Here is a 25,499-nt window from a genome sequence, read left to right as displayed (position 1 = left end):
TATGAAATGCGTGATGACGTCATTTAGCTGGTACTGTACTGTGCGCGGAATGCGGGATGACATCCCCACACTGGTCCTGTACTAATATGAAATGGGTGATGACATCATCGCGTTGGTACTGCGCTTTGCGCGACGACGTCAAAACGCCAACTTACGTGATTGCGTCACCGATAATTTCCAGCTGGGTGACGTATATACGTGCGACATAGCGGTGTTACTCTGCGGAATGACGTCACGCCGCCGTTTTTTTATTTTTGGCGGGGAAGTTCGCTGCGCGGCCGTCGGCGCGAACCGTCGAGTGAAACCTCAGCGACTGTTGCGGCGTCGTCGTCGAGTTGACCTTGCGTGAGTCTCCCGCTCGCGTCTCCCTCCACTGACGCGACTCGAGCAACACAAACATTCTTAGACGAGCAAGGGCAACACGGTTAGCATCACGGCCACCACTACGCGCCCCGTTACTGTAAACAAAGGCAGAGATTCCCCGCCCCGTGTGGCCTTAACAGACTGTTGGGGCAAGTGCTGTTAAGCGAGCACCCTATGAAGGCCGCCACGGCGCGCAAGAGGCGGTGGGGTGGCCAGCACCACGCGTGGCGATGTTTACACACCGGCACCAGGTATTCATTTGAGGCCGAGTCTACCTAGGGGAGGCCTAGGACCGGTTCACATAATCCTCACTGGCGTTGGCCGTGAGCGGGAATCGAACTCGGACGGACGGGCGGGCAGGTTCGGAGCGCGGCGCGCTACCGCTCCCCGGGTGCTGTAAACAGCTGGCGGTTTCACGAACATTGTGTTTCAGTTTTCTTTGGGTCTTTCGGTAAAGTCACGCAACTTTACCGAAAGACCCACAGAATGTTGTGAAGGCAAAGTCATTGGGGTTATTTTGGGTCAGCCTGTAACGAAGGCAAATACAGTGCAGGTTACGTTGGGGCAATTAAGCTGGGAGAGCCAAGGACGGCTGTGATTGGTTGGGGCTGTTGCCGGGGCTGGAGAGGCGTCTTGAAGTCTGGCGAGAAGCAGGTGTAAGGATCACGTGGGGTGCCGTTGGGACGCGGACTAATTAATTGGGGCGTAATGAGAGCGGGGATAAATTGGAGGGTCAGCAATTGGAGCGGGAGTTGGGAGCTGGACGAGGCAAGACGTGGAGTTGGAGGAGAGTTTGGAGATAGAATTGGAAACAGAGTTTGGAGACAGAGTTGGAGACGGAGTTTGGAAACAGTGTGGAGCGAAGCTGAAGAAGAGAAGCAGCTAGCAGTAGAGAGAGCGTAACGATAGTGGAGCTGAAGAAGAGAAGCAGCTAGCAGTAGAGAGAGCGTAACGATAGTGGAGCTGAAGAAGAGAGCAGCTAGCAGTAGGGAGAGCGTAACGATAGCGGAGCTGAAGAGAAGTAGTTAGCAGTGGAGAGAGCGTAGCGATAGCGGAGCTGGAGACACTGTGTGCGAAGTTGCTGCGTGCGGAGTTGCTCAGTGCGGAGTCGCTGAGTGCGGAGCAAGCGAAGTAATCGTGGGGAGTGGAGAGACAAAGGTGGCGAGCGAGTCGAGTGAAGCATGGCAAGCGAGCCGTGGCGACCTGGATATTGTGGAATGTGGAGGACATGGTGAGAGTTGTAAATAAAGGGTGTTCGAAGAAAGACAAGTTGCCTGAGTGAAATCGAACACTACACAAGTAAAGCCTCACTCTGCTGCTGCTACGACTGATGAGATGCCGAATGCCGAAACCCAATTGCAGAGTTTGTACTCGTGTTGAACCAATGCCGCAGAAATATTGCATTCCGTCCCCAGAACAAGGTCGTGTCGCCGATTGGATGTGTTAAGAGAACATCAAACTTTGTTTTCCTCATTGAAGGCACACTGAGTCGTTGGACTATTTTTTTCAGGAGGGTCCTGCTTTGGGTTTTTATTTTAAGATGTTTTCAGCCAATTAATGAGGGTTTATACAAGTGGGAGGACACCAGAGCAGCCGGAGAAAACCCACTCGCGCAAGTGGGAAACACTTTATCCCCGTGCAGATGGAAACAGATGGAGATTAGTTTACATGGAGATTAGTTCACCAACCCTCGCCTCAACAGTGCTGCATAGCCGCCACCGCACAGGTGCCATTGTTAACTTCACTATTCCACCTGGCGAGAAGCAACCTTTGTTGAGCTGTGCTCTTTATTACACGCTTTCTATGAACTCACTCTCTGTTGTCGTATCCTCAAATCTTGTAACTCAATTTTAACCCACTTCCCAATGTGGTATCGACTGGAAACCTGGTATACTTCTGTATTACTGATGACAATACTATATTCTATTAAAAAAAATAAGTTTATAAACATTTTTATATGTTAGGGTTAGGGTTCGGCTTGGGTCTAATTGTCCACGCTCAATTGACGTTGGCTGTAAATCACCACGGTTCCTTACGTTATGGCAAGCTTCGGGGCCACTTCCTGGAGTCGTGGAGTTCTGCCATTACGAGCAGGGTACATTTCATTAAAGCGTGTTTTAAAAAAAGTTATTTTAAATATTACTTATGACAGAAGTGATTTTCTTGTGCCACCGTTTGTCTTTGAGAGCCCAGCGGGACAAAGTTCAGCACGCCATGGCTGCACCGTGCGTGATCCGGCGCCTGGATGAGGCCGTCGTAAATCGGATTGCGGCCGGGGAGGTGATCCAGCGTCCAGCCAATGCCATCAAGGAGATGATGGAGAACTGGTGAGGAGCAGAGCATCTGGGCTAACGCATGGCCATTACTGCATATCAAGCTGTCAAGCCAGGGCCAGTAAGATAGACTCCACTATTATTTGTACTGACATATTCTTGGTTCTTTCGGTAAAGTCACGTAGAAGGGAAACAAAAAGTGGCATTAAAAATAACCGCCACTTTTTTCATATTTTCTTGCTGTGGTTTTCACACCTGATGATGTTTGCTTGTGTTGCAGTCGAAACGTCGTGAGAATTTTATTGTTTTATATTTTTATTATTTTATTGTTTCCCTTCTACGTGACTTTACCGAAAGAACCAAGAATATGAATCCCTGCAGTCACGACAGCTTTAAATCAAAATGTACTGACGTAGTTTATTTACCTCTCTTGAGCAGCACTGTGTTTAAAGCATTTAATTCCTGTTCAGACACTTGCAAGTTCACAATATATTCAGGATTAACACAAAAGCCCGTCTTTTCAGCACCCCTTGCTCGGGGCTGCCAACAGAATTGATGACTACAATATATTGTGTATATATCATTGAAATATAGAAAGAAATATATAAATTATAAACTTCTAAAAGGCATCTTCTGAAATTTAGTATTATTCTTTCATAAATATTCCTTATATTCAATTTTTATCAAAGTTGTACGTATTACCATTTCATTGAAATATGTATGCAACTGTATGATTTACTGTACACTATCTGCATATTGTAATATAATATGCTATAATAGGCCTGAATTTATCCAGGAATACTTGCCATGGATTGGAAAATGTTGACCATTTCCGTATTGAGTTAATAGTTTCATTGTTTTATTTGAATTAACATTCATTTAACGTGTAGGCTTTCGCGACCATTATCCATAATACAGATTTTTTGGGTTAGATCGCGTAAATATATAAAAGTTTAGTTAAACCCGCCACCACCCGACACAGCCAACTAGTAAGGTTCGTCACATAAACAGAATGTGCCAATTCATTACTAGTACAGCACACCGGTGTGTTGGAAAGAAAAGCTACAACATTTACAATCTGAGTACGACGTTTCGCCAGTAATTACAACTAGCTCCATCAGGCGACAGCCAGATTTGTGGAGAAATCCTCCTGTTTCCTTCCTTAAATAGAGGGGTAGATGTCATCACATCTAGTTGTAATTACTGACGAAACGTCGTACTCGGATTGTAAATGTTGTGGCTTTGCTCTCCAACGCTGGTCTGCTGTACTAGTTATAAATTGGCATGTTCTGTTTATGTGACAAACCTTAAAAATTAGCTGTGTCAGGTGGTAGCAGTTTTAACGACAGATTTATATATTTAAGCGATCTAACCCAAAAAAAGTTTTTTGGATAATGAATTTACATTGCCTTTTGTCAGATTATACATATTTTAAAATAATGAAATGTCATGCTTGGCGGCCGCATAGCATAAACAGCTGAGTGTCCCCTGTCATTTCCTCATATTTGGATTGTCTTTTTTTGTTTTGTACTTTTAGTTTGGATGCCAAGGCCACGAGCATACAGGTGACGGTGAAGAATGGAGGATTGAAGCTTATTCAGATCCAGGACAATGGCACGGGTATTCGAGTGAGCCTCGCACCCCACGAAGGCCACTGGATGCCATCGGTCAACAACTGTGGCCAAAGTGAGGCCACCTAACCTGTCCAATCCCAATGTCTGTGGTCACCGAATTCACGTGATGGAATTGGAGCACCCAGTTCTCATTACTTTGGGGTTAATATGGTTTTGAAAAATCATTCAGGTCTTAAGTGAAAGTGTCTCCTGAATCAAATATCTAATGGGGGCAGCCACTTTGTGCAAATCGGGTTCTCAAGTATCAGAAATAGATGTTCTCAGCCTGATCACCAATTATGGCACCAAAAAGCCACGTTAATTTAGCTTGTCACTTACTTCACCTTTAAGGCTTAAAAATGTTGCACTTTTCACTGTTAACGGGGCGTTTTCAAATGTGCACTGCCAAGTATAGATAATAGGCCTATTGAAGGAACCTCCAAATTTGTCATTTTCTGAAGGCTGTTCTCTGACACAAGGTGATGTTCACACTGGTCTCGGTAAAAGTTGCAAATGACAATTTCTATGTCATGGAACATGATGCTAATCATAAAATTTTAATTCATTGTAGCCCTCCTGACCAGTAATACATGCTATGGGTTCTCATCGCTACCATTTGACCAATGTGATGCGTTTGACTCCCAACAGAAGGAGGACATGGAGATCGTGTGTGAGCGTTTCACAACCAGCAAGCTGGAGAAATTTGAGGACCTGTCTTCCATCGCCACCTTCGGGTTTCGTGGAGAGGTCTGATAAGCTACACTTTCAAGCTACTCATTTGAATGAATTCATGAATATTTGAAAACAGAAATAAGCAAGTTTAACACGTAGGCTTTCGCGAACAATATCCATAATAAAGGTTTTTTGGGTTAGATCACGTAAATATAAATGTGTCGTTAACCCACCACCACCCGACAGCCAATTAGTAAGGTTTGTCACGTTAACAAAACTTTTAATTAGTTACTACTTCAGCACACCGGTGTGTTGGAGAGTAAACCCAAATCGCCTGATGAAGCTGGTTGTAATCACCAGCGACACGTCGTACTCAAATTGTAAATGTGGGTTTACTCTCCAACACACCAGTGTTCTGAGGTAGTAACTAATTCAAACGTTTTATTTACATGACAAACCTTACTAATTGGCTGTGTCGAGTGGTGGTGGGTTAACACTTTAATGAATAGATATTACTAGCTACTGTAAGAAAAAAAGATTAATTCATTATTTGAATATTCAAATGAGATATATGCTACACTTGGAAAATAAAATCGTATAATTTTTTTAAAAACTGCTTTTGTATTGCAGTGACAATGTGTAACTTCAGTCATATGACAGCGACCCAGAACAATAGTATTCTACCATTCCACTTCAACCACCTTCAGTAGAAATAATACCATGAAATCAGCCAAATCTATGAATACAACCAGACTGTACACTTTAGATATAACATCACATTTTTATTTTTCGTTGTTGCTTATTTCTATAATAATTATTTTTTGGGTAAGATCGCTTCAGTATTAATGTGTCGTTAAAAATTATAGTAGTCACAAGTTTTATTTTTAATCACATATATATGAACAGCAGCCCTTTTCAAAGTAAATTTGCAAATGATTGGTGATTGGATGGAATTAGTCCGCCTAAGTTGGACTGTTGTCAATGTAAATATGTAACTCAAGCGGTTGTACTATGGACACTACAGATTAGTCGATCCCCACCATAGGATAACTAGATTTTCACCACTGGCTCAATACCATAAACGGATATGAGCATCACTCCACACATGTTTGAGTGGGGAATTACTTTTTATCTACCTTTCTACAAAGCTGTTCTGTCGAGGTATGTATGTAGATATACTTAGGTTGCTCACCGGTCATGTGTGTTTCCATGCCCCATTCCGGTTCTTCCCCCCCTAGGCTCTAGCCAGCATCAGTCATGTGGCGCACGTGACTATAACTACCAAGACAGCGGACAGCATGTGTGCCTACAGGTGCCAGCACAGCACATGTGATGCATAAGCAATACTGCACTATAATTTACCCAGAGGAATGAAAATTTTCAATCGTACGTGAACAACCCCTGGGTCGGTAGAAACAGTGCCTGTTTTATTTAATGGATTACAAAATAATTTAAATTTAGTTTCATTGCATTTACATGCTCTGGGTGGTGCTTATCTCTGTTGGTGATTAGGAGTAATTTGTAGACATTGAACAATTTCTATAGTTTTCTCACAATGAGTTACTCTTCATATTGACCCTGGTAGGAAGATGGGACTGCACCTTGGATGTATTTTTGACATGCATCCTTCTGGATACTTTTCATTAGCAAAATGTCTCCAAGCCTCAGTACCCATGCTTAAACGAGTAATGGAGTGGTGCTATTCTCAGTTCATTGTACTAAGCTAATGGTAGATATTCCACATTGTGGTGTCTTTTATCGAGCAACCATTGACTTTCCCAAAGTCGTACTCATTTACTTCAAGAATTCCCCTGACCAGGATATGAACTCTCGCAGCCTTTCAATTGTAAGTTGAGCACACTCCATGAATGATTGTGCTTATAAGCATACACTGAATTTTAATTCCTTCTTATCCCGTTATATTTTCCCCATTGCAATGGAGACTTGATACCATTGGAATGTCTCTTGGTTCCACCTGAAGGACTTGGTTTGTGCACTGGAGGATGGGTATTTGTGCTTCTCAGGGCAATGTACTGCGATGGCAAACTGAAGGCGCCTCCCAAACCATGCGCGGGAAACCAGGGAACGCAGATTACGGTAATAAATAAAGCAGCTGTCCTTCAACCTGTCCTTGCGGTGTTTGTGCTCGGAATCCAAAAACACTTGTCTCTTGGAAAAAGAGCTGAACCGATAACCAGAGGGCATGTTACAAATAGGTTACAGCTCACCGTCTTCATAATGAATTCTACATTATAAAATAAACATATAGTCGTGTGATGTTTCAGGCAATAGACTTTGAAAGAAGAGAAAACAATCCACCCTTTACAATGTGATGCCGTGTAAACAATTGTTAATTTCAAGGAAAGAGCATGAACACTTTTATTAATGTGAACATTTTAGCATAACCGAATATTGAGCAGCAGCTTCTTACACAGTAAGAATGGATGCCTCAATGAGTATATTTCTATTCATGTAACCATTTTGACTGCAAATGAAGACATTTTACATATAAAGTATGTACTGACACTCCCTGTTTCTATCGTAAACTATGTACGCACAATTCTAACAAAGATCTGGACCATATAACATCTGTACCGTCGCAGGATGCCTATGAAATAGAGCCTAACAGCTCATTGGGCCCTTCCTGCTGAAATAATTAATATCTAAATCTTAAAATATATATTTTACTGTTATTTGCCAAAAATATAGAGGAAGCAATAACATTTTTATTTTTTTTACTACAGGCTGAGGACTTGTTCTATAATGTAGCGACCCGACGCAAAGCCCTCAAGAGTGCCAGTGAGGAGCACGGCAAGATCACTGAGGTCGTAAGCCGGTGAGAGAACTCCCAGTGGTGTATCACCGTGCCATGTAATTCAGCACGCGTAAGCCCTATTTATGCAGTCAGGTCGGGACATGTCGCAGCACTCCCCTCAAAATCCCAGCTAGTTAGGATGGACGATTCAGCTAATCAGTCCTTTGGGTTGCATAAAATAAGTACCGTTCTGTTGGAATTCAGCAGTGGTTATTCTTTGCATAGCATGATTCATCCCTGACGTGAGAATGTGGAGTTTAAACTATTTGGCTCACGACAAATAATGTCACTTAATTTTGGTTTATAAAGTACAATTTTAAATAAAAGTGTTTTTTACATTTCTCGTCAACCACAATGTCTTCTGGGCTTGCATAATTTCAGCAGCATTTGTTCAGTGCAAGCAAACCGGGCAGGTTTTGACATCGTGTCTTATCAGCAGTGTCAGGTTTGGTTGAACCAATGCTGGTGAACTGCCAGATGTTATAGGGACGAAACCCTCTTTTTAAGATGGTCCTAGATTGATGCAAAATTATGTAATACATAACACGCAATAATCATTCGTCGTTTATGAACAAATAGTAGACGTCAACTGGGTGCATCCACAGACAACATTGATTTCTCATGTGGAGGCCATGGTAAATAGAGCTAGATGAGTTATTACGTGTAAATTTGCTACGTGGAAAATAAAACTCTAGACATTTTTCTTTTTGAGTTGTTAATTGTGGGAGACAGGTGATTCTGTGATTTGTACTCAACATAAAATACATTTGTGATTTTAGATGTTTCTATTTTGTCAGGTATTCAATACACTACTCTGGAGTAAGTTTTACACTGAAGAAGGTGAGCATTTAAGATGTGTATGAGAAACATCTACATATATGAGATCTTCATTTTTATTGTGATTGTATAGGATAACTGGTTATTTGTCTCACCCAGTGTGTGATCACACTTGGTGGATACGATTACAGTTCGTGCTAGCTGAGGGTCCTGGGTTTGTAATCTGAGAAGCCACCTTTTATGATTAAACTGAGCTCAAGTGGAGAAAGTCCATGGTCTCAACCTATTATCCAATAACTGCAAAAACCATAATTAATTTTGATAGTATTCATCATGTGATTTGTACATTGATTGGGCCTTCAAGCAAGGAGGTTGTATTCAGCATATCCCATCGCTGAGGATTGAATATTTCATTTTCATAATTTTACGGACACTCTTTGAAGGGCAGGCATATAAAATGTGTGCAACTTAGTTTACACCAAAGGGTCTATCACATCACCTTCCTGTGTCATTCTGTGGTATAAAATTATGTTATACTGCTCGCTGTGAGAGTTTATGGCTGATAGCACAACTGGAATACAATTGAGAGCACTTGCCCACTAAGAGACATCCAAGTCTCCCGGACGAATGAATGAGTGACGGAGATTGTATCCCAACAGCAAGGAGAGAGCACAGCAGACGTGCGCACACTTCCTGGAGCCACGACGGTGGACAACATTCGAGCCGTGTATGGAGCACCCGTTGCTCGGTGGGTCTCAAACAAGCGTCCTTTCCTTATGAATATATTATCCTTGTTTACCTAGGAAGAGTCTCTGAGATGAAAGACTGTTTCTCGAAGGATCCTGCAAAGTGTTTTGCTGTGAGGGGTGATGTTATATGTAATCCCAGTATGAGTAAGTTTGAGGAATTTTTTGTGCATTGGGATGTTTGGCCAATACCAGTTACATTGTATGGTTTGTTTTAGCTGTGGGAGGAAACTGCAGAGCGCGAGAGAAACACATGCAAGTGTAATAATAGCTCCTATAATGTAATCACCCAGTAATGTCTGTCCTTAATGCTCGTGACGTTGCTCCACATCGGCCAGCCCCCCTCATTAATATTCATGAGCAGGTGACGTCCTACAAATGGACACCCCCCCACCCCTCATTAATAATCATGAGCGGGTGACGTCACTGCACATCGAACAGCCCCCCCTCATTAATAATCATTAATAGGTGACGTCCTCCAAATGGACACCCCCCCCCCATTCGTAATAATTAGCGGGTGACGTCACTCCACATGGGGGTCGAGTCACCTCCTCCCCCCTCCTCGGCGTCAACTGACAACCCTCACTACAAAGGCAGAACCCTCACGTCACGTGATCTCCGTAACGCTATTGAGACATCAAAGTAAAAAGGACATCGTGATGAACAAGGGATTATAACCTTCAAATGAAATAGCTCTGTGACACCGCGCCCTTACAAACTGCACACGCATTGATGCAATGAATATCACGTCGAGGTCTGCTTTTCGCTTGCAAGTTTCAGATTTACTGCAATACACCCGTCCTTGGACGGGCAAAAGGCTAATAATAGTCATATGGGCTGTCAGCAACAGACTTTGATGAACCCAAAAAATTGATTATGCAGGAGGCATTGTGACCTGTCCTTGGCTGTCGTACAGGGAGCTCATTGAGGTGAACTATGAAGATAAAAAGCTGGTGCTCAAAATGCGAGGCTACATCTCCAACGCCAACTACTCCATGAAGAAGTGCGTCTTCCTGCTCTTCATCAATCGTACGTGCAACACCTGTTCATCGTCAATTTGTAACTGCCATTTGTGCAGCCAATATCCGTGAAGAATTTTGCTATCAGGTAACAAGAATGGGTAATTAGAAAAGTGGGGATGTGATTCCTAGGGGTAATGCCTTTGTCTTAGTACTGAGCCAGCACCACTGAGATTTAGAATTCAATTTTTTAATCAGCCACCTGTAATTAAACGAGGTTCACAGGTGGAACAACTTAATGTGTTTGGCCTGACCACCGTTCGACTGCACAAACAGTACCTACCGTATACGTTTGCCTCATTGTAGTTCAGCTAAGTCTAGTTTTGAGGGGTACATTTGAAAATGTTTACGATCATTTAAGTGTGGAAATCCAATCTACCCAGCATGACATTGTCTTCTCGTGTTGGGTAATGGAGGCCTTTTAAAGTGAGTGTGTAAGGGCAGTTAGTTCAAGTTTAACCAGGGGACTATGGGGCAGGCTTAGCCCAGATCTGACAAAAGAAAAGGTTTGTAAATTAGGTCACGAAATGTTTTAATTGCTTACCTATGCAGAATGGTGGTGAAGATGTACAATGTATCGTTTGTTTTTCTCGTTTTTTAAGTGTTGGGGTTTACTTGCCGACCTGTTTGCGGACACGTATGTGGGTTTTAAGTCACTGACCTATGATGATTGAGGAGTATACACGTTAAAAGCCATCGGAGAGCACTTTTAATCCGCAACCCAGATAATCTGCCTGCGGATGATCGAGAGTCAGACCCTCATTATCTGATGTCTCTTCAAGATTCATGCGTGTCCTGAGCTGACGGAAGGAGTTCTGAATAGGTTTTGATGGTCCTGAAGCAGAATATTAGTGCTGAATACAGCCATATTTGCAAATACTATTTGTAACTTTGATCTTTACCCATATATCAAGAGTTCAATTTTAATGTCAATATTATTGAGGGATTGTGTGTTGTCTTGGTGTGGTCTAGGACTGTTGTTGTCATTGTTTTGCTGGCTTGATATACTTTTGAAATTTGTACTTATATACTTGATCTTTATTGGTTTATTATCTACTTGCTGACCTTTCCTATCCTCTGCACTCCTATCAGTTTTTTGTATTCTAATTTCCTGACCCCTTGCCCCCGACTTGACATCTGTGAACAAAGAGCTTCATAGCTCATCCGGATTTCTCTGGTCTAAGTAAAGATTCCGATTCTATTCCTTTCCTGAAAACTGAAATGTTGAAATGGAAATGTTTTGGCGGCGTTGTTTGCAGACCGGCTTGTGGACTCGACGGCGCTGCGGAAGGCAATCGAGATGGTGTACGCGGCGTACCTCCCCAAAAACTCGCACCCCTTCCTCTACATCAGGTGCGACACGACGCTCTCACGCGTCACCTCCCCCACCCACCCAAAGTAAAAAAAATGCTGTTCAAAGTCACCCCAGCCCCAGTGTTGTTCACGGACCATTAATATACTGAGTGCTCTAAAAAAAGCCTTTGTTATGGATAATATTGGTCGCGAAAGCCTACGTGTTAAACTGCTCTAATTTGTTTAATTCATAAAAACAATTTAAATTTATGAAGCACCCTTAAACAGTCGTTCTCGGGGAGCTGTGCATGAAAAGGCGGAAATAGTTTCACATCAACCAAGAAAAGAAGAATTGAGAAAGACGTGTGTCTGTGTGTTCAGCCAGCCTTCATAGGTGCTCGCTACCAACACTTGCCCTAAAAGTCTGTTAAGACTATATGGGGGATCTTTGTCTTTGTTTAGCCTGGAGCTGGCTCCACAGAACGTGGATGTCAACGTTCACCCCACCAAGCACGAGGTGCATTTCCTGCACGAGGACAGCATCACGGAGGCCGTGCAGCAGCATGTGGAGAGCAAGCTGCTCGGCTCCAACTCCTCGCGCACGTACTTCTCACAGGCAAGCGCGCTCAACCGTACCGACACACTGTGCCATGTGTTGCGGCGCAATCCACGACTCCGAAGCAGGTTGCGGTTAGGAGCTCGCGCCACGTTTATTAAGGGCTTCCGCCAAGTGTGTTAGGGGCTTCCGCCAACCCACCCCCCTAGCCGATAACTCCCCAGGGGACAGGGTACCAGGATCCCTACAACCCCGGCTTAACTCCCCAGGGGACAGGGGTACCAGGATCCCTACAACCCCGGCTAACTCCCCAGGGGACAGGGGTACCAGGATCCCTACAACCCTGGCTAACTCCCCAGGGGACAGGGGCACCAGGATCCCTACAACCCCGGCTAACTCCCCAGGGGACAAGGGTACCAGGATCCCTACAACACTGGCTAACTCCCCAGGGGACGGGTACCAGGATCCCTACAACCCCGGCTAACTCCCCAGGGGACAGGGGTACCAGGATCCCTACAACCCCGGCTAACTCCCCAGGGGACAGGGGTACCAGGATCCCTACAACCCCGGCTAACTCCCCAGGGGACAGGGGTACCAGGATCCCTACAACCCCGGCTAACTCGGCTCTCCTCCCTGCCCAGGGCCGGGACTCCCCCAACCTCGGCCGGTCGGGCGGAGTAGCCTCCCCCTAGCCTCGGGTGAGGATCAACTCCCCTGAGTCCCCACTCCTACCCCCGACGACCCCCGGTTACATCCCGGGTCCCCCTTTAAATACCCCCCTGGGGCATGACGTCACCGTCCCCCCAGGGTCCACTTGACGTCACTTTCTGCGACGCCACTCTCTCCGAGGGCGAGCGTGACGTGACGTCACCCACTACTCCCCTACACATGTACAAAGACAGATCCCCTGTATAGCCTTAACAGACTGTTGGGGCAAGTGCTGTTAGCGAGCACCTATGAAGGCAGGCACGGTACACAAGGGGGTGGGTGGCCATCACCACGCCCGACCGCCTTTGTCTCCCTAGTGGCGATGTTTACACACCGTACCAGATACTCATTTGAGGCTGAGTCTACCCAGGGGACGCCCAGGACCTTTTCAATAAATCGTCCCTGGTGTTGGCCGTGAGCAGGAGTCGAACCAGGGTCGCCAGGTTCTGAGTGCAGAGCGCTAACGCTGCACTACCGCTCCCGTGTCACATACCCGCAGAGATATCCACACGTCTCCATCGAGATACACGCACATCTCCACAGAGATACACACACATCCCTCTACAAACCATGAGTTTCTTAAAACAAAGTGGTAGGTCCATGGTATGAGTAGTAGTTACGGTGGGCCTTGTGGTTTTAAATGGTAATCTCTGTGGTGTGAGTCGTAGTCCCGGCAATTCTGGTGGTGGGCCGAATTGTAGTCACAGGTCGTCTGGTGATCTTGATGGTCTGAATTGTAGTGGTCTCGGTGGCCAAATTGTAGTCTCGGTGGTCCCGATTGTCTGAGCAGTAGATCGGGAGATCGCAGCGATAGTCCCTGGGGTCGACGCCAATTTGACTCCAGATCCACCCCAATTCTGACGAAGCATTCAGGCAAGAAGCAAGCTCCCATGGAACTTCACCAGCCTCGGCTATACAAAGAGCAATGTGATGTATAGCCAAGTATATACACAAGACAGATATATGTACATGTAACCTTGCCCATACACTTGTGTAGAAGAGTGAAATACGCGGTGCGCACAGTTAACTGAGGGCAACTGAGGGCAAACAGGTGCGTATGTGCAACATGGGGTTTGCACGGACAAACCGCCGGGGTCGACCGCTTGTGCACGTTGAGACCAGAGGTGTTGCCAGGGAGACGCAAGATCAGGGTTGATTGATGGGCCCACAGGCGCCTGCCTGGCGAGAGCCTAGAGAGACGCACGAGAGGTCTCGTATAATTAGCAGAGGGATATAAGGGTGTGTTGGCTGATCCCCCCCGCCCGGAACAGACGGGTGAGCGGGTTTGGGGGAGCGTAGGTGAGGGCAGCGGTGGAGCTGTAGAGTCGCTGTGTGCAAAGACACTGTGTGTAGAGTCGCTGTGTGCAAAGACACTGTGTGTAGAGACGCCGTGTGCGGAGACGCCGTGTGCGGAGACACTGAGAGCAGAGCTGCCGAGTGCAGGATAAGGGAGGTGAAAGGTGGATAAGAGTGGGGAGAAGTTAAACATAAGTGACCGTATAGATAGTTATAGGAGTGCCTACAACTGGTGCAAGAATAGGTGAATAAAGTGTAAGCAGGTGACTTGTTACAATGTGTCGGTGTGAGTAATTTAAAAAGACACTACACTTGTATGCTTTGTGTATCCCTGCTGCACATTCGTGCGGCTAAGGACCATGCCCTGCCTAGAATTCACTAGGCCGTCGAGGTCTCATGGACACTCCCTTCTGGCCTGAATGCCACACCAGATTTGTGGTGGAATTGGTATAATTCTGCATTCTGGGCATGCTAGAACGCCATTGAAATTCATGAAGATTTTGCAATAGGATTCGGTCTTTGAAGAATTGCAAATCCCAATGCAACACACACATCAACAAAAAAATTACATTCATCTGCCTGGACCATAAGATGCTTCTATATAGGACATGAAGCATGTCTACATAAAGAGTTAAAACACCACACTCCGTAATTGAGAACATCAAACTTCTATAGAACAAATCATGATTGTTTTTCTACAGTGCCGTCACAATGGCAACACTTGATTGAATGTATGCCAACCAGAGGCATAATGTACTTAACACTTGAATGCCGTGTGAGCCCGTTGCATTTACTGGGTTCGTAGTTTGCGATTGCATTTCTACGCTGTATAAATTTTAATAGTTTTTGTTGTGTTTGTGAAGGCGCTGTTGCCGAATGCTCCACTGGTGGGGCTCGAGTCCACCCATGAAGGTGGCAGCACCAGGCCGGGACCCTCTGCAGCCTCGGACCGCGTGTACGCCCACCAGCTGGTGCGCAAGGATGCGCGCGACCAGAAGATCAACATCTTCCTGCAGCCCCAAGCACGAGCTCAGGTAGGGCTCCCACCGGCTCGTCAGGTGCGCTATTTCTGGCCATGTGTGTCTTGGTTTTTCCCTCGGGAAAGTTATATTAATTTAATGTTTTCCACATTCTATTATCTGTATTGTCAATGTCTTGCAGATCTCTACAAACCTTCAAGTGTGAGTCGTTTATTCTGTTTGGATATCGTTGTGTGTCTGTGTGTGCGCATGGGGAGCGGTAGTGTAGTGGTTAGCGCGCTGCGCTACGAACCTGGCTCCCTGAGTTCGATTCCCACTCACGGCCAACATCAGTGACGAATATCTGAACTGGTACTGGGCCTCCCCTACGTCTATTCAGCCTCAAATGAGTACCTGGCGTGGTATGTAAACATTTCCGCTGGGGAGACAAAGGCGGCCGGGCGTGGTTGCTGGCCACCCACCCCCTCGTGTGCTGTTCCGGCCTTCATTGGTGCTCGCTGACAGCACTTGCCCCAACAGTCTGTTTGGGCTATACGGGGGGGTCTTTGTCTTTCTGTGTGTGTAAGTCTCGGCTCAAAAGAACATTGTGGGAGCGTTGAAAGCCCCGAGGTAGTAGTGAAAATTCCACAGTCTCTTGGCGAATCGAATTGTCTCCTTAAGATGAATAACCATTGACAAAACCACAAAATTGTATTCTATTTGACAAAAATACTAAGTCGATTCGGAGCTTTCGTGACTGCAGGAATTATACAGTAAATACTTTGTCCTTTAATATTATATTGTCTCCGCAGGACACCTACTAATGCATTGTTACGATTAATAAGTACTGTATATCTGTAACCAAACTTTCACAGAACACACTCCCCAAGCCTCAGCAAGGGGAGATGGAAGAGACGGACGCACCGAGTGAACTTGCCATGATGGAGACGCTGGAACGTGATGCGGATGTTGCCAGCTCTCCTCTCTGGTGTGTATTTTGTCAACTTCATCGTCATTGAACATCTGTGCTGAGCTAAGCAGGTGCATCATTGGTCAAACTGATGATGGGCAATAAAACGCATGCGAGTGCAGCAGATGTTTTACTCATCATCCATGATATAGGTTTTTTTTGGGTTAGATCGCGTAAATATATAAATGTGTCGTTAAAACCCGCCACCACCTGACACAGCCAACTCGTAAGGGTTGTCATGTAAACAGAACATGCTAATTCGTCATGAGTACAGCTGTTTCGTTCCTTATATAGAGGCGTAGATGGGGTGATCAGTGGGGAGGGGGGATTAATGAGTCAACGTACATTATGCACGCGCATTATGCGAGCCCTTTGATCTTGTCCTTCCTCTCCATTGTATTAAAATAGCTGTACCAACGGTAATCCGTATTGATGTATGGTGGCCTGTATAGGCATGCATTAGAACAATGTATTATTTGATGATTTGCTTCTACGCAGCACTAAGTCGGTAGCTATCCGAGCGGTTAAAATTATTTTTATTTCTTTCAATTTGGATAGATTCTCTAATTAGTCTTGGCCAGTAGTAGCTAGTTTTGCACAGAACTTCAACATTACCAAAATCAATTGAGTGTCCTTGTTGGCAAGCGTGTTCTGCTGCTGCTGCTGACAGTTGTATTTGGGAATATTTAATATTTTTCTGATGTTCTTTTAGTCTCGTGCTGATCGTCCTGTTTGCCCAACATAGGATTTGCCACGAGTGCAGTTAATCCTGTACACACCTTCTGTTGATAGCTTCGGTAATACATATTTTGTACCAGATATTAATTTCTATATTTTGTGTACCGTGCCAAATCTGAAGCAATTACTGTAGGAATATGATGTAATCCATGATCAGGTCTTTCACTTGTTACCATCCATGCTGGAAAACCTTTGGTGGTACTGTTTATATGGCAATACATTGTGAACTTTTTAAAATGAATAGTTAATTTCGTAATCAATTTTATTGGCCATTTAGAGAAATCAGTACACCTTGGATTTACCGCTCCTGGTGGTGCCATTTCAGCTCTGGCTCCTGGACTAATTATTCAGGTCCTTCTGATATTGGGAAGCCACTGAAGCTATGCACTTTTAAATCTGTATTGAAAACTAATTTCTTTAGAACTGCTTTTTGTGTTTAGTTTGTTGTCCTTCCCCCACACCTCTGATTAGCACGGTTAGCTATGTATGGTGCGAAAGAAGTTCTGCATGCATACGGGTCATGGTAAAGTTGCAAATGTCACATCACACGAAGTGAAACCTCACTTAATGGACTGGCTTCGCTGGCTTTATTTTTTCATCTCATACCCTGTCCACAATCTCATTGGCTTGCAAACTACACCGCCAGTAAGAGGCCGCGCACGGACGCAGATGGGGCGATGGGCTGCGAGGCGGAGACCTTTGCAGGTGGCTCAAGAGTGGAGGAAGCGGAGGCGGCGGAAGAGGGGATGGAGGAGGAGCAGGAGCCACTGATGGCAGCCGCCCTCCCCAAGCGCCGTGTCTTCAGCTTCGTCAGCATTCTTGCTCTGCAGAGTGAAATCACCTCCAGCAAACACGATGGTATGCACAGAAAACACATGCAGCATGTTCAACGGCTGGTTTCTTGTGGTTTTTTGTTATGATTCTATACCTTTTTCCCTATTTTTTTCAAAAAACCATAATTGCTATGGATATTACAGAGCAGGACGAGGAGAACAATTCATAGAACTGCTTCTGAGGTCACTTCAAGTGATATTTTTGTCCACACTAGGATGCTGTACACTTTGTCACACATTCCAAATGACAGCGAAAACAGTGTCTATTTTTTTGTTTGTCAAAGCTGGAAATTACCCAAAGTAAGTATCACACCAAAGTTAGTATTTTTCTCCAAAAGTCAATGGTGACTGGATTGTGACCATCAACCTGCTATCCTGGAGAACCCGGTTTAATCTCTGGCAGCTAAATCTGTTTTTCAACCCATGATCTCAGCAGTGGCAGTTCACTGACCCATTAGTCACTTGACTACCTCATATAAGGGATCTATATCCTATCTGGCTGGGTTGGTGCCTTGTGTAGTGTGCTGTAACTTAAAAATCGAAAGGTTGGGCAGAATTTCATTTGCATTGTATCTGCCATGAACAAACAATTAGAATGTAACTGTATTTTTAAAATAATATGTAAAATTGCTGTGATGCCTTTCTATACGTTGCATGTCGTTGAGGCTGCGCATTTCCGTGATTGTGTTCAGGCCTGCATGAGGTGATGAAGAACCACACGTTTGTGGGCTGTGTTGACCCGACTTGGGCTCTCCTTCAGCACCAAACCAGGCTCTACCTTGTCAACACCACGAAGCTCAGGTTCAGTGAGACTTTGTGCTACACATTGAGATTCCGTTGTTTCCAAAGCAGGCATTGGTAATAACAACAGCTGACGAGATTACCAATCATAGTGCCCATCAGCTTCACAACAATCACGGCATTACCACATGAATGTGTTTGAAAAAAAAGTCTTGTTCCTTTGCCTTTGTGTGATGATGTTTGACTCCTGGCCTATTATTTTCTACAGCCAAGAGCTATTTTACCAGATCCTCATACAAGACTTTGGAAACTTTGGAGTTCTTCGTCTCTCTGTGAGTGCCTTGTCATGCCTGTGGATGCATGCTGAACACGAGGATTACATTTGGGCACTGGAGTTGTAGGACTATGCATTCTATACAACTCAACAGGGATGGTTATTTGTATATTTCTGCGTGCAAATATGTAAGCATTTGTTTCTGTGTGCATAGATATAGGGTGAAATGTGTACATTTACATTTGTGCGAATGAATCTAAACGTGTGTGTGTGTGTGCTTGCAGTGGGGAGCGGTAGTGTAGCGTTTAGTGTGCTGCGCTACGAAGCCGGCAACCCAAGTTCGATTCCCACTCGCGGCCAGCGCCAGTGACGATTATCTGAACCAGTCCTGGGCCTCCCCTAGGTCGACTCAGCCTCAAATGAGTACCTAGTGCGGTGTGTAAACATCGCCACTGGGGAGACAAAGGCGATTGGGCGTGGTGCTGGCCACCCCCTCATGTGCCGTGTCGGCCTTCATAGGTGCTCGCTTAACAGCACTTGCCCCAACAGTCTGTTAAGGTTATACAGGGGATCTTTGTCTTGTCTTGCAATGGTTTGCAAAAGCAATCTATGAGCCCAACAACCTGAGTTCGATTCCTGCTCACAATCAATAACTGGCGAATATTGAACTAGTTCTTGGCGTCCCTTAGTTTGATTCAGTCTTAAATTAGTACCTGGGGTGGTGTGGAAACATCACCACTATCGAGACAGATGCCCAGGCGTGGTGCTGGCCACCCATCTCCTAGTATACCGTGGCGGCCTTCATATGTGCTCGCTTAACAGCACTTGCCCCAAAAGTATGTTAAGTCTATGAGGGAGATATTTTGGTTTCTTGTGTATGTGTATGTATGTTGCACACTCGAAATGAAGGACGTGGGCAGGTGCTTCAAATTGAGGGCAAACACATTTATTGTGGTTAATCTGTAAAATGCAACAGCACATGTGTCACACACAGCAATCCTCAACCGAGTAGCCATTAACCACGTGACTGGTGTACAAGTCCGGTTAATCAGTAACCCTGCCAGCCACCCACAGGCCAAACTCAGTCATCACATGCCGGTGTACACACGTACATTGATGTACTACACAGCACATAAGGACTTTCACACTTTACTCCCTTGCTACACGAGGAAATAATTAAAAGTGGTCCATTCCTAATGTGCCACATGTACCTGATGCAGTGTGTAAACATCAGCATTGGGGAGACAGGCGGTTGGGCGTGGTTCTGGCCCCTCAAGCCCTCGTGTGCCCTTCTGGCCGTAATAGGTGTCCGCGAAGAGCTCTTGCCCCAACAGTCTGTTGAAGGCTATAAGAGGGACCTTTGTCTTTGTGTGCGAGTGCAGACTCCGGCACCCCTGTACCAGATTATCATGATGGCGCTTGAGGATCCGGACAGCGGCTGGACAGAGGAGGACGGTCCTCGGGAGGAACTTGCAGAGCACGCAGCTGCCTTCTTGAACCAGCGGGCGGAAATGCTGCAGGACTATTTCTCCCTCGAGATCGATCAGGTGCGGTGGGGGGCAATGGGGGCTGTAGAATGTACCTACATCAAGTCTGCATTAACCACACATGCTGTCTCTGGTGTAGGCCAATTGGCTTCAAAGACAATGCATATCCATAATGCAGTTTTTTTTTGGGTTAGACAGCGAAAGCCTACATGTTAAACTGACTGCATGTTTTGCCACAACTGTGTGATTAATACAGACTTAATGCCTTGCAATAGGTATCTTTTTGGTGTTTGAACATCTTAAACCTGTTTTATTGCCAGAAAGGGTAAAGCATATTGTTCAATTTTTGTTGCCATTATTTTAGGAATGTGTAATTTCAGCACTGGTTCAAGGCTACTGCCTCATGTGCCCTTCCATTGCTTATTTGTGAAGGGAATCACTGTGACTTGAATTTGAAGGTGAGCGTTGGTCAAGATCAGCTTGTGTTTGTTTTGTTTTTGGGGAAACACGTGCAGGATGGTAACCTATCTGGACTCCCTCTGCTGCTTGACAATTACATCCCAGCTATGGAGGGGCTTCCTCTATTCATGCTTCGCCTCACCACAGAGGTAACCAGGGGGTGCAGCTCTAAAGGCCTGGCAACACCACTCATGTGTGTTAAAATAGCCTCGCATCTGCCTGTCCCAACGCTTATATTTTACTACTTACCTCATTGTTCATCACTGTGTGCTCCAACCTCCTACTGGACATCTGTGAAAAAAGATGTGTATAGCTCATTGGATTCCTCCAGTGTGAATAAATATTCTGATTATGAACTTTGGGGTTTTAATTAGACATGACCAAACATTCCAGTGCAAGACCTACTTAAAATAGTCTTCAAACTTGATATCGCTTTTCTAGATGAATGACATACTTTTTAACCTATATTTGCGGACCTTTGAGTGTTATTCTCTCATTTGCATTGTGGTACTTATTGAAAAACACTTGTCAATTTTTTTTTTCCCAAACATTCAAATGCATAACTTTTCTGAAAATATGTTGAATCTCAAATGAGTGTGTTAATAATTCGAGACAGCCCAGCATACCCAAATCTAGCTATGTCCCTATGACAAAAAAAATGAACATTTATGTTTTAGGCTGCAATCTCGCTGAACACATGATGATGATCAGTAAACATTGATATCGGGACTCGAGAGTGTATCAAGGTCTAAATTTTAGTCAATTTCTGACCAAACATAACAAAACATAATGCTTTATTCAACCATGCAAAGGACTTAATCTCACTAGGAGGTTGCACAGTATCTGTTCTGTAGCCCTAACACATACATTTTATGTGTGCAGTTGACTGTGCATAGCTGCACACTCTTCTTCGAACATGTCCACACAGTGGCTCAACAAAGCTGCTGTCTGGCCACCGATTTCAACTGTTGCCGTTTTTCTATCAGCTTAAGGAAATTAACGTTGCTTTTTATGGAAATGTGCCATGCAGGTGAACTGGGAGGAGGAGAAGGAGTGCTTTGAATCTTTCAGCCGCGAGTGCAGCGCATTCTACTCGGTGCGCAAAGAGTTTACCCTGGAGGAGACGACGGCCGAAACTGAGCCCAGCCAGGAGCCAAGCAGCACAGGCGTAATTCCATTTATAACACCAGCTATGCATGCGCAACATTAGCTTTACTCCGTAGCCCCTTATTACATTAACCAATGATTCATAACTTGGTGGCACCACTGTGGCGAGATGTTAATTACCTCGCCTGGTATGGTATACAGGAGGTCTTGCGTTCGATTCTGACCCTGACGCCTGTATATTTGGAGTTTCCATGTTCTCTCTCCCTGTTATCTTATAGATTTTTCTCTTGGTCCTCCGGTTTTTCCCTCCACATTTATAATAATGCGTTTAGAGTATTTGGCTACAATACATTTCCACGTGATAACCCACTTTGTTGAGCTATCATTTGTGGCCAGGTCGCTTCTGAAAAAGAGATATAGTTCAGTGGGCATTACCTGGTAAAATAAAACAAAATGTTTATAGTTCGATCCATATTTGTTTTTGGGTTAGGCCACATGTTAGTTTTATGCCAAAATTGTCATTACCACCAAATAATATCTTTGCAAACGTGGCAAGCTTGTCACGTGGTGGAGGGTTGATGACAGGGATTTTGGCATAAAACTACTGCTACGTGGCCCAACCCGGAAACAAATATGGGCCCGGAAACAAATATGGGTTTCTAATATTAAGTTAATTAATAACTCTCAGCCAAACACATCCATTTCCCTAGCCATAATATATTTTATCTGGAACTAATAAATTAATCTTCATTGTATTTGTAAACATGACTGCATTTACCCTGTACATAATTTAAATAGGCCACCCTCTGCCACTATAATTGCTCAGTTTTCAAAGTTAAAAACCTCCAACTCAACAGTTTCAAACGTAATATATCTTCTGATGTAACTAATAACTCTGGTCTCCCCTATTTAGTTGAGCTACAGATCACGGGTGGTGGGGTAAAGTATGGGTACACCCATCTCTTCCAAGACATCTGTCTGGCCAGCATGAAAGAGGGCAAATTCCCTCTAGACAGGCTCTCTTGAACTCCCTCTAGTGTATGCCCTTCTGCCAGTATTGTCGTGAGCAAGTAATTGCGTGGCCACATCTTTTAACATTACCTTTCTACAAATGTGAACCTCATTGAACTCTGATGCATCGAAGTAAAAAGACTTCATCTTCTTCGCTGTGATCATTAGATAGGGTCAGACAGGTGCTGGTATAGCATATTTACTGCCTGTATCCCTTTCCCCGCAGTCTCCGCATTGGAAGTGGACAGTGGAACACTGTGTCTTCAAGGCCCTGCGCTCTGTCCTGCTGCCGCCTCGGCAGTTTGCGGAGGATGGAACGCTACTGCAGATCGCCAACCTCACCGACCTCTACAGGGTGTTCGAGAGATGCTAGACTCCCTCCTGGGTTTCATCAAACAACCAAGTTCTGGTCTATATATGAAAAGGGACACGAAAAATCAAGTGTTAGTCATATTGTATTAGTTGTGGTGCAGTGCATGGCTGCAGCCCAGCAAATTTTCAGTGGGAGTTAGTGTATCCATACAGATAATAATCCATAATTTGTGAGATGCCCAATCTACTAGACAACTGCAGCAGTACCTTCTTGAAAAGCTCATGAAGATAAAAGTTAAGACTTTCCTGGATATATATGTATAAAAGCCTTTCATGATCACAGTATATTCAAACCGCTGATGCAATCGTGGAGTTATCCTATGGAGCCTTCCTGGAACTCCCTTCTGTCCCAAAAACGTGACATCCTTTTAAGCCTGGGACTTTTTTTTGTTGCACAAAATTCCATTTTCACTTTGTCAAAATAAAAATAGCATTTTAACAAGCTACATTCCTTGAAGGGTGTACAAAATCATGCAGATATAATTACTATTTAATGTAATGTTTTCTGCTCAAGGACCATTTCCAGAAACATTCAATCGGCATGGCATGTTTTCACATCGATTATATGGTGATATTTTTTTAATGATTGTGACATTTTAGTTCTGCAGTTTTCTTGTTTTTTTTTGTGTGGTCGTTTTATGTGTTTTCTACAAAGAGTTGAACGCATCAATATTTTTATAGGAGGAAATGCGGTATTTAACATGTACATTGTGCCAGGAGGCATACCAACGTGATGTTCAGATGCATATTTTGTAAGGATCATTCTACTTGCACGAGAGAGTCTGAAAGTCACGTCCTTGTATTAGGTATTTAACGATGGTTCTCCTTTGCAATTCGATAATGGCCACAATTCAAGGTGGCGATTTGATTCAAGATTATTTTTTTTATAGGAGTACAGCAATAGGTGCCTGTGGCCTACAGATTTGGACCACTCACCTGACCCATCTGTGCAGAGCCTTTTGAGTGTTATCCCTTCCTATCAAAGTGGTCCAGCTACTGCCCACATGCCACACATCTCAATGCAGGACCCTCAGCGTTGAAACTAAGGCTTTTATTTTTCAGTTAAACACCGGCGAGCCAAATTTCCAATTTAGCGTCACCAGGTAGGCTAATTAAATAGTTATACATATATGCAAAAAATAGTACGTAAAAGAATGTACATCCGATAAGCTTTGGAACATGTTACGTACAACAATGAAAGTGCACTAGAACAAGTTATATTGTGTATATAACATGGAAAAAGTGGTCAATGTACTTGCAGAAATACATTAGTGCTAGGGGAGTATGGTGGTGAGGGGGTGATAGGGGAGGGGTGTTTGGGGGATGGGGGACCCGCATGTCCTCACACTGACCGCCATAAATACAGGACATCACAGTACACAACAGCGTCCCATAGGACTTATTTTTGGTCTGTACAGTAACAAACGCCACACAGCAATACATTCATCTTATTAGATTTCCAGAAAAAAGTTTTTACATTTAATTAGTTTTGCAGCTCGCCAGACTAGTTTCCCCCGCTTTTAGTCCACCGAGTTACAGTACAGTAGACGAATTTAAATGATTATTGCATTCATGATGCAATTAAATTATCAAAACCACAATAAATCGGGACATCATTAGATGGTTTAAAAGGCATTAGCTACAACATCAAAGAATGGAGAAATACGGTGTCCTGTAACGGCAGAATTGGTTAAATGGTGTAGGATGCCTTAAACAGCTGACCCATGAAGCCACAATCGATGTGGAGACGGCCTCTTGTGTGCATATCACAGCACACATGTGCATACGTTGTGTATATTTGTACATTGTATAATAAAGTCTGAGACTTCAAAGTTAAAATGTGTAATGCATACTTTCCGTATACATTGGTGTGGTAAACCACAGACAAGAGGGAGGGGGAAGGCAGGCAGCCAGGACGGGCACCAACAATTGCCCAAGCTCTGTGACCCTATATTGGGAGGTTTGGCCAACTTTTAATGTCGGAGGCAACTGGAGCACCCAGAGAAAACTCACGCATGTGTTTGGGTAACACCATCCAATGCAGATGGGAGATTCAGTCCACGCTTGGTGTCACCGCCTATTGGTTGGCCAAGGTGTGGCATTTCGACACCCACGGTAAGGGAGTTGCATCGCATTTGTGATCAACTTAACCCTTGCTGCGTCAACAGTTCTGGTTTACCAGGCGTGTGTCGTTACCACCGCCCGGGTCACTGGTTTTTAAGGAAAATTGACAGATCTCCATCCGTCATGAGTACTGCTGCAGTACAAGTGATCCTTCTATAGAGTGCAGGCAGACCTCAACTTACGTGTGGGTTCCGTTCCCGAGACCCGTTCGGAAGTCGGAACACAATGCACTGTATTTAAATGTACATAAGGTCAGTTATAAAATCACAATGTACTGTATTTAAATGTACATA

General features: G+C 44.5%; 1 protein-coding gene across 2 annotated transcripts; it reads left to right on the top strand.

Annotated features, from left to right (window-relative positions):
- The first annotated feature begins 200 nt into the window (after positions 1-200).
- Positions 201-24,921, top strand: MLH1 (mutL homolog 1). 2 transcript variants are annotated; one of them, XM_032957137.2, is made up of 21 exons: positions 201-345; positions 2,557-2,690; positions 4,174-4,264; positions 4,898-4,996; positions 6,160-6,233; positions 6,946-7,018; positions 7,666-7,757; positions 8,534-8,576; positions 9,173-9,261; positions 10,176-10,288; positions 11,538-11,631; positions 12,034-12,187; positions 14,995-15,165; positions 15,966-16,078; positions 17,445-17,656; positions 18,324-18,432; positions 18,641-18,704; positions 20,029-20,193; positions 20,649-20,741; positions 21,623-21,760; positions 22,937-24,921. In XM_032957137.2, exons 2-21 carry the CDS (start codon positions 2,578-2,580, stop codon positions 23,081-23,083), a joined length of 2,247 nt encoding a protein of 748 aa, XP_032813028.2. In that variant the 5' UTR covers positions 201-345; positions 2,557-2,577; the 3' UTR covers positions 23,084-24,921. The 2 variants fall into 2 exon arrangements, with proteins under 2 accessions (XP_032813028.2, XP_032813027.2); XM_032957136.2 differs by having other exon boundaries at positions 205-345; positions 2,550-2,690.
- The last annotated feature ends 578 nt before the right edge of the window (positions 24,922-25,499 follow it).

The sequence above is a fragment of the Petromyzon marinus genome, chromosome 19, assembly GCF_048934315.1.
Source record: "Petromyzon marinus isolate PM22_M1 ecotype Great Lakes invasive population chromosome 19, UKy_Petmar_22M1.pri1.0, whole genome shotgun sequence".
Lineage (NCBI taxonomy): Eukaryota > Metazoa > Chordata > Hyperoartia > Petromyzontiformes > Petromyzontidae > Petromyzon > Petromyzon marinus.
Note: the sequence above shows the minus strand (reverse complement) of the source record. Positions and strands in the feature narration are given on the sequence as shown.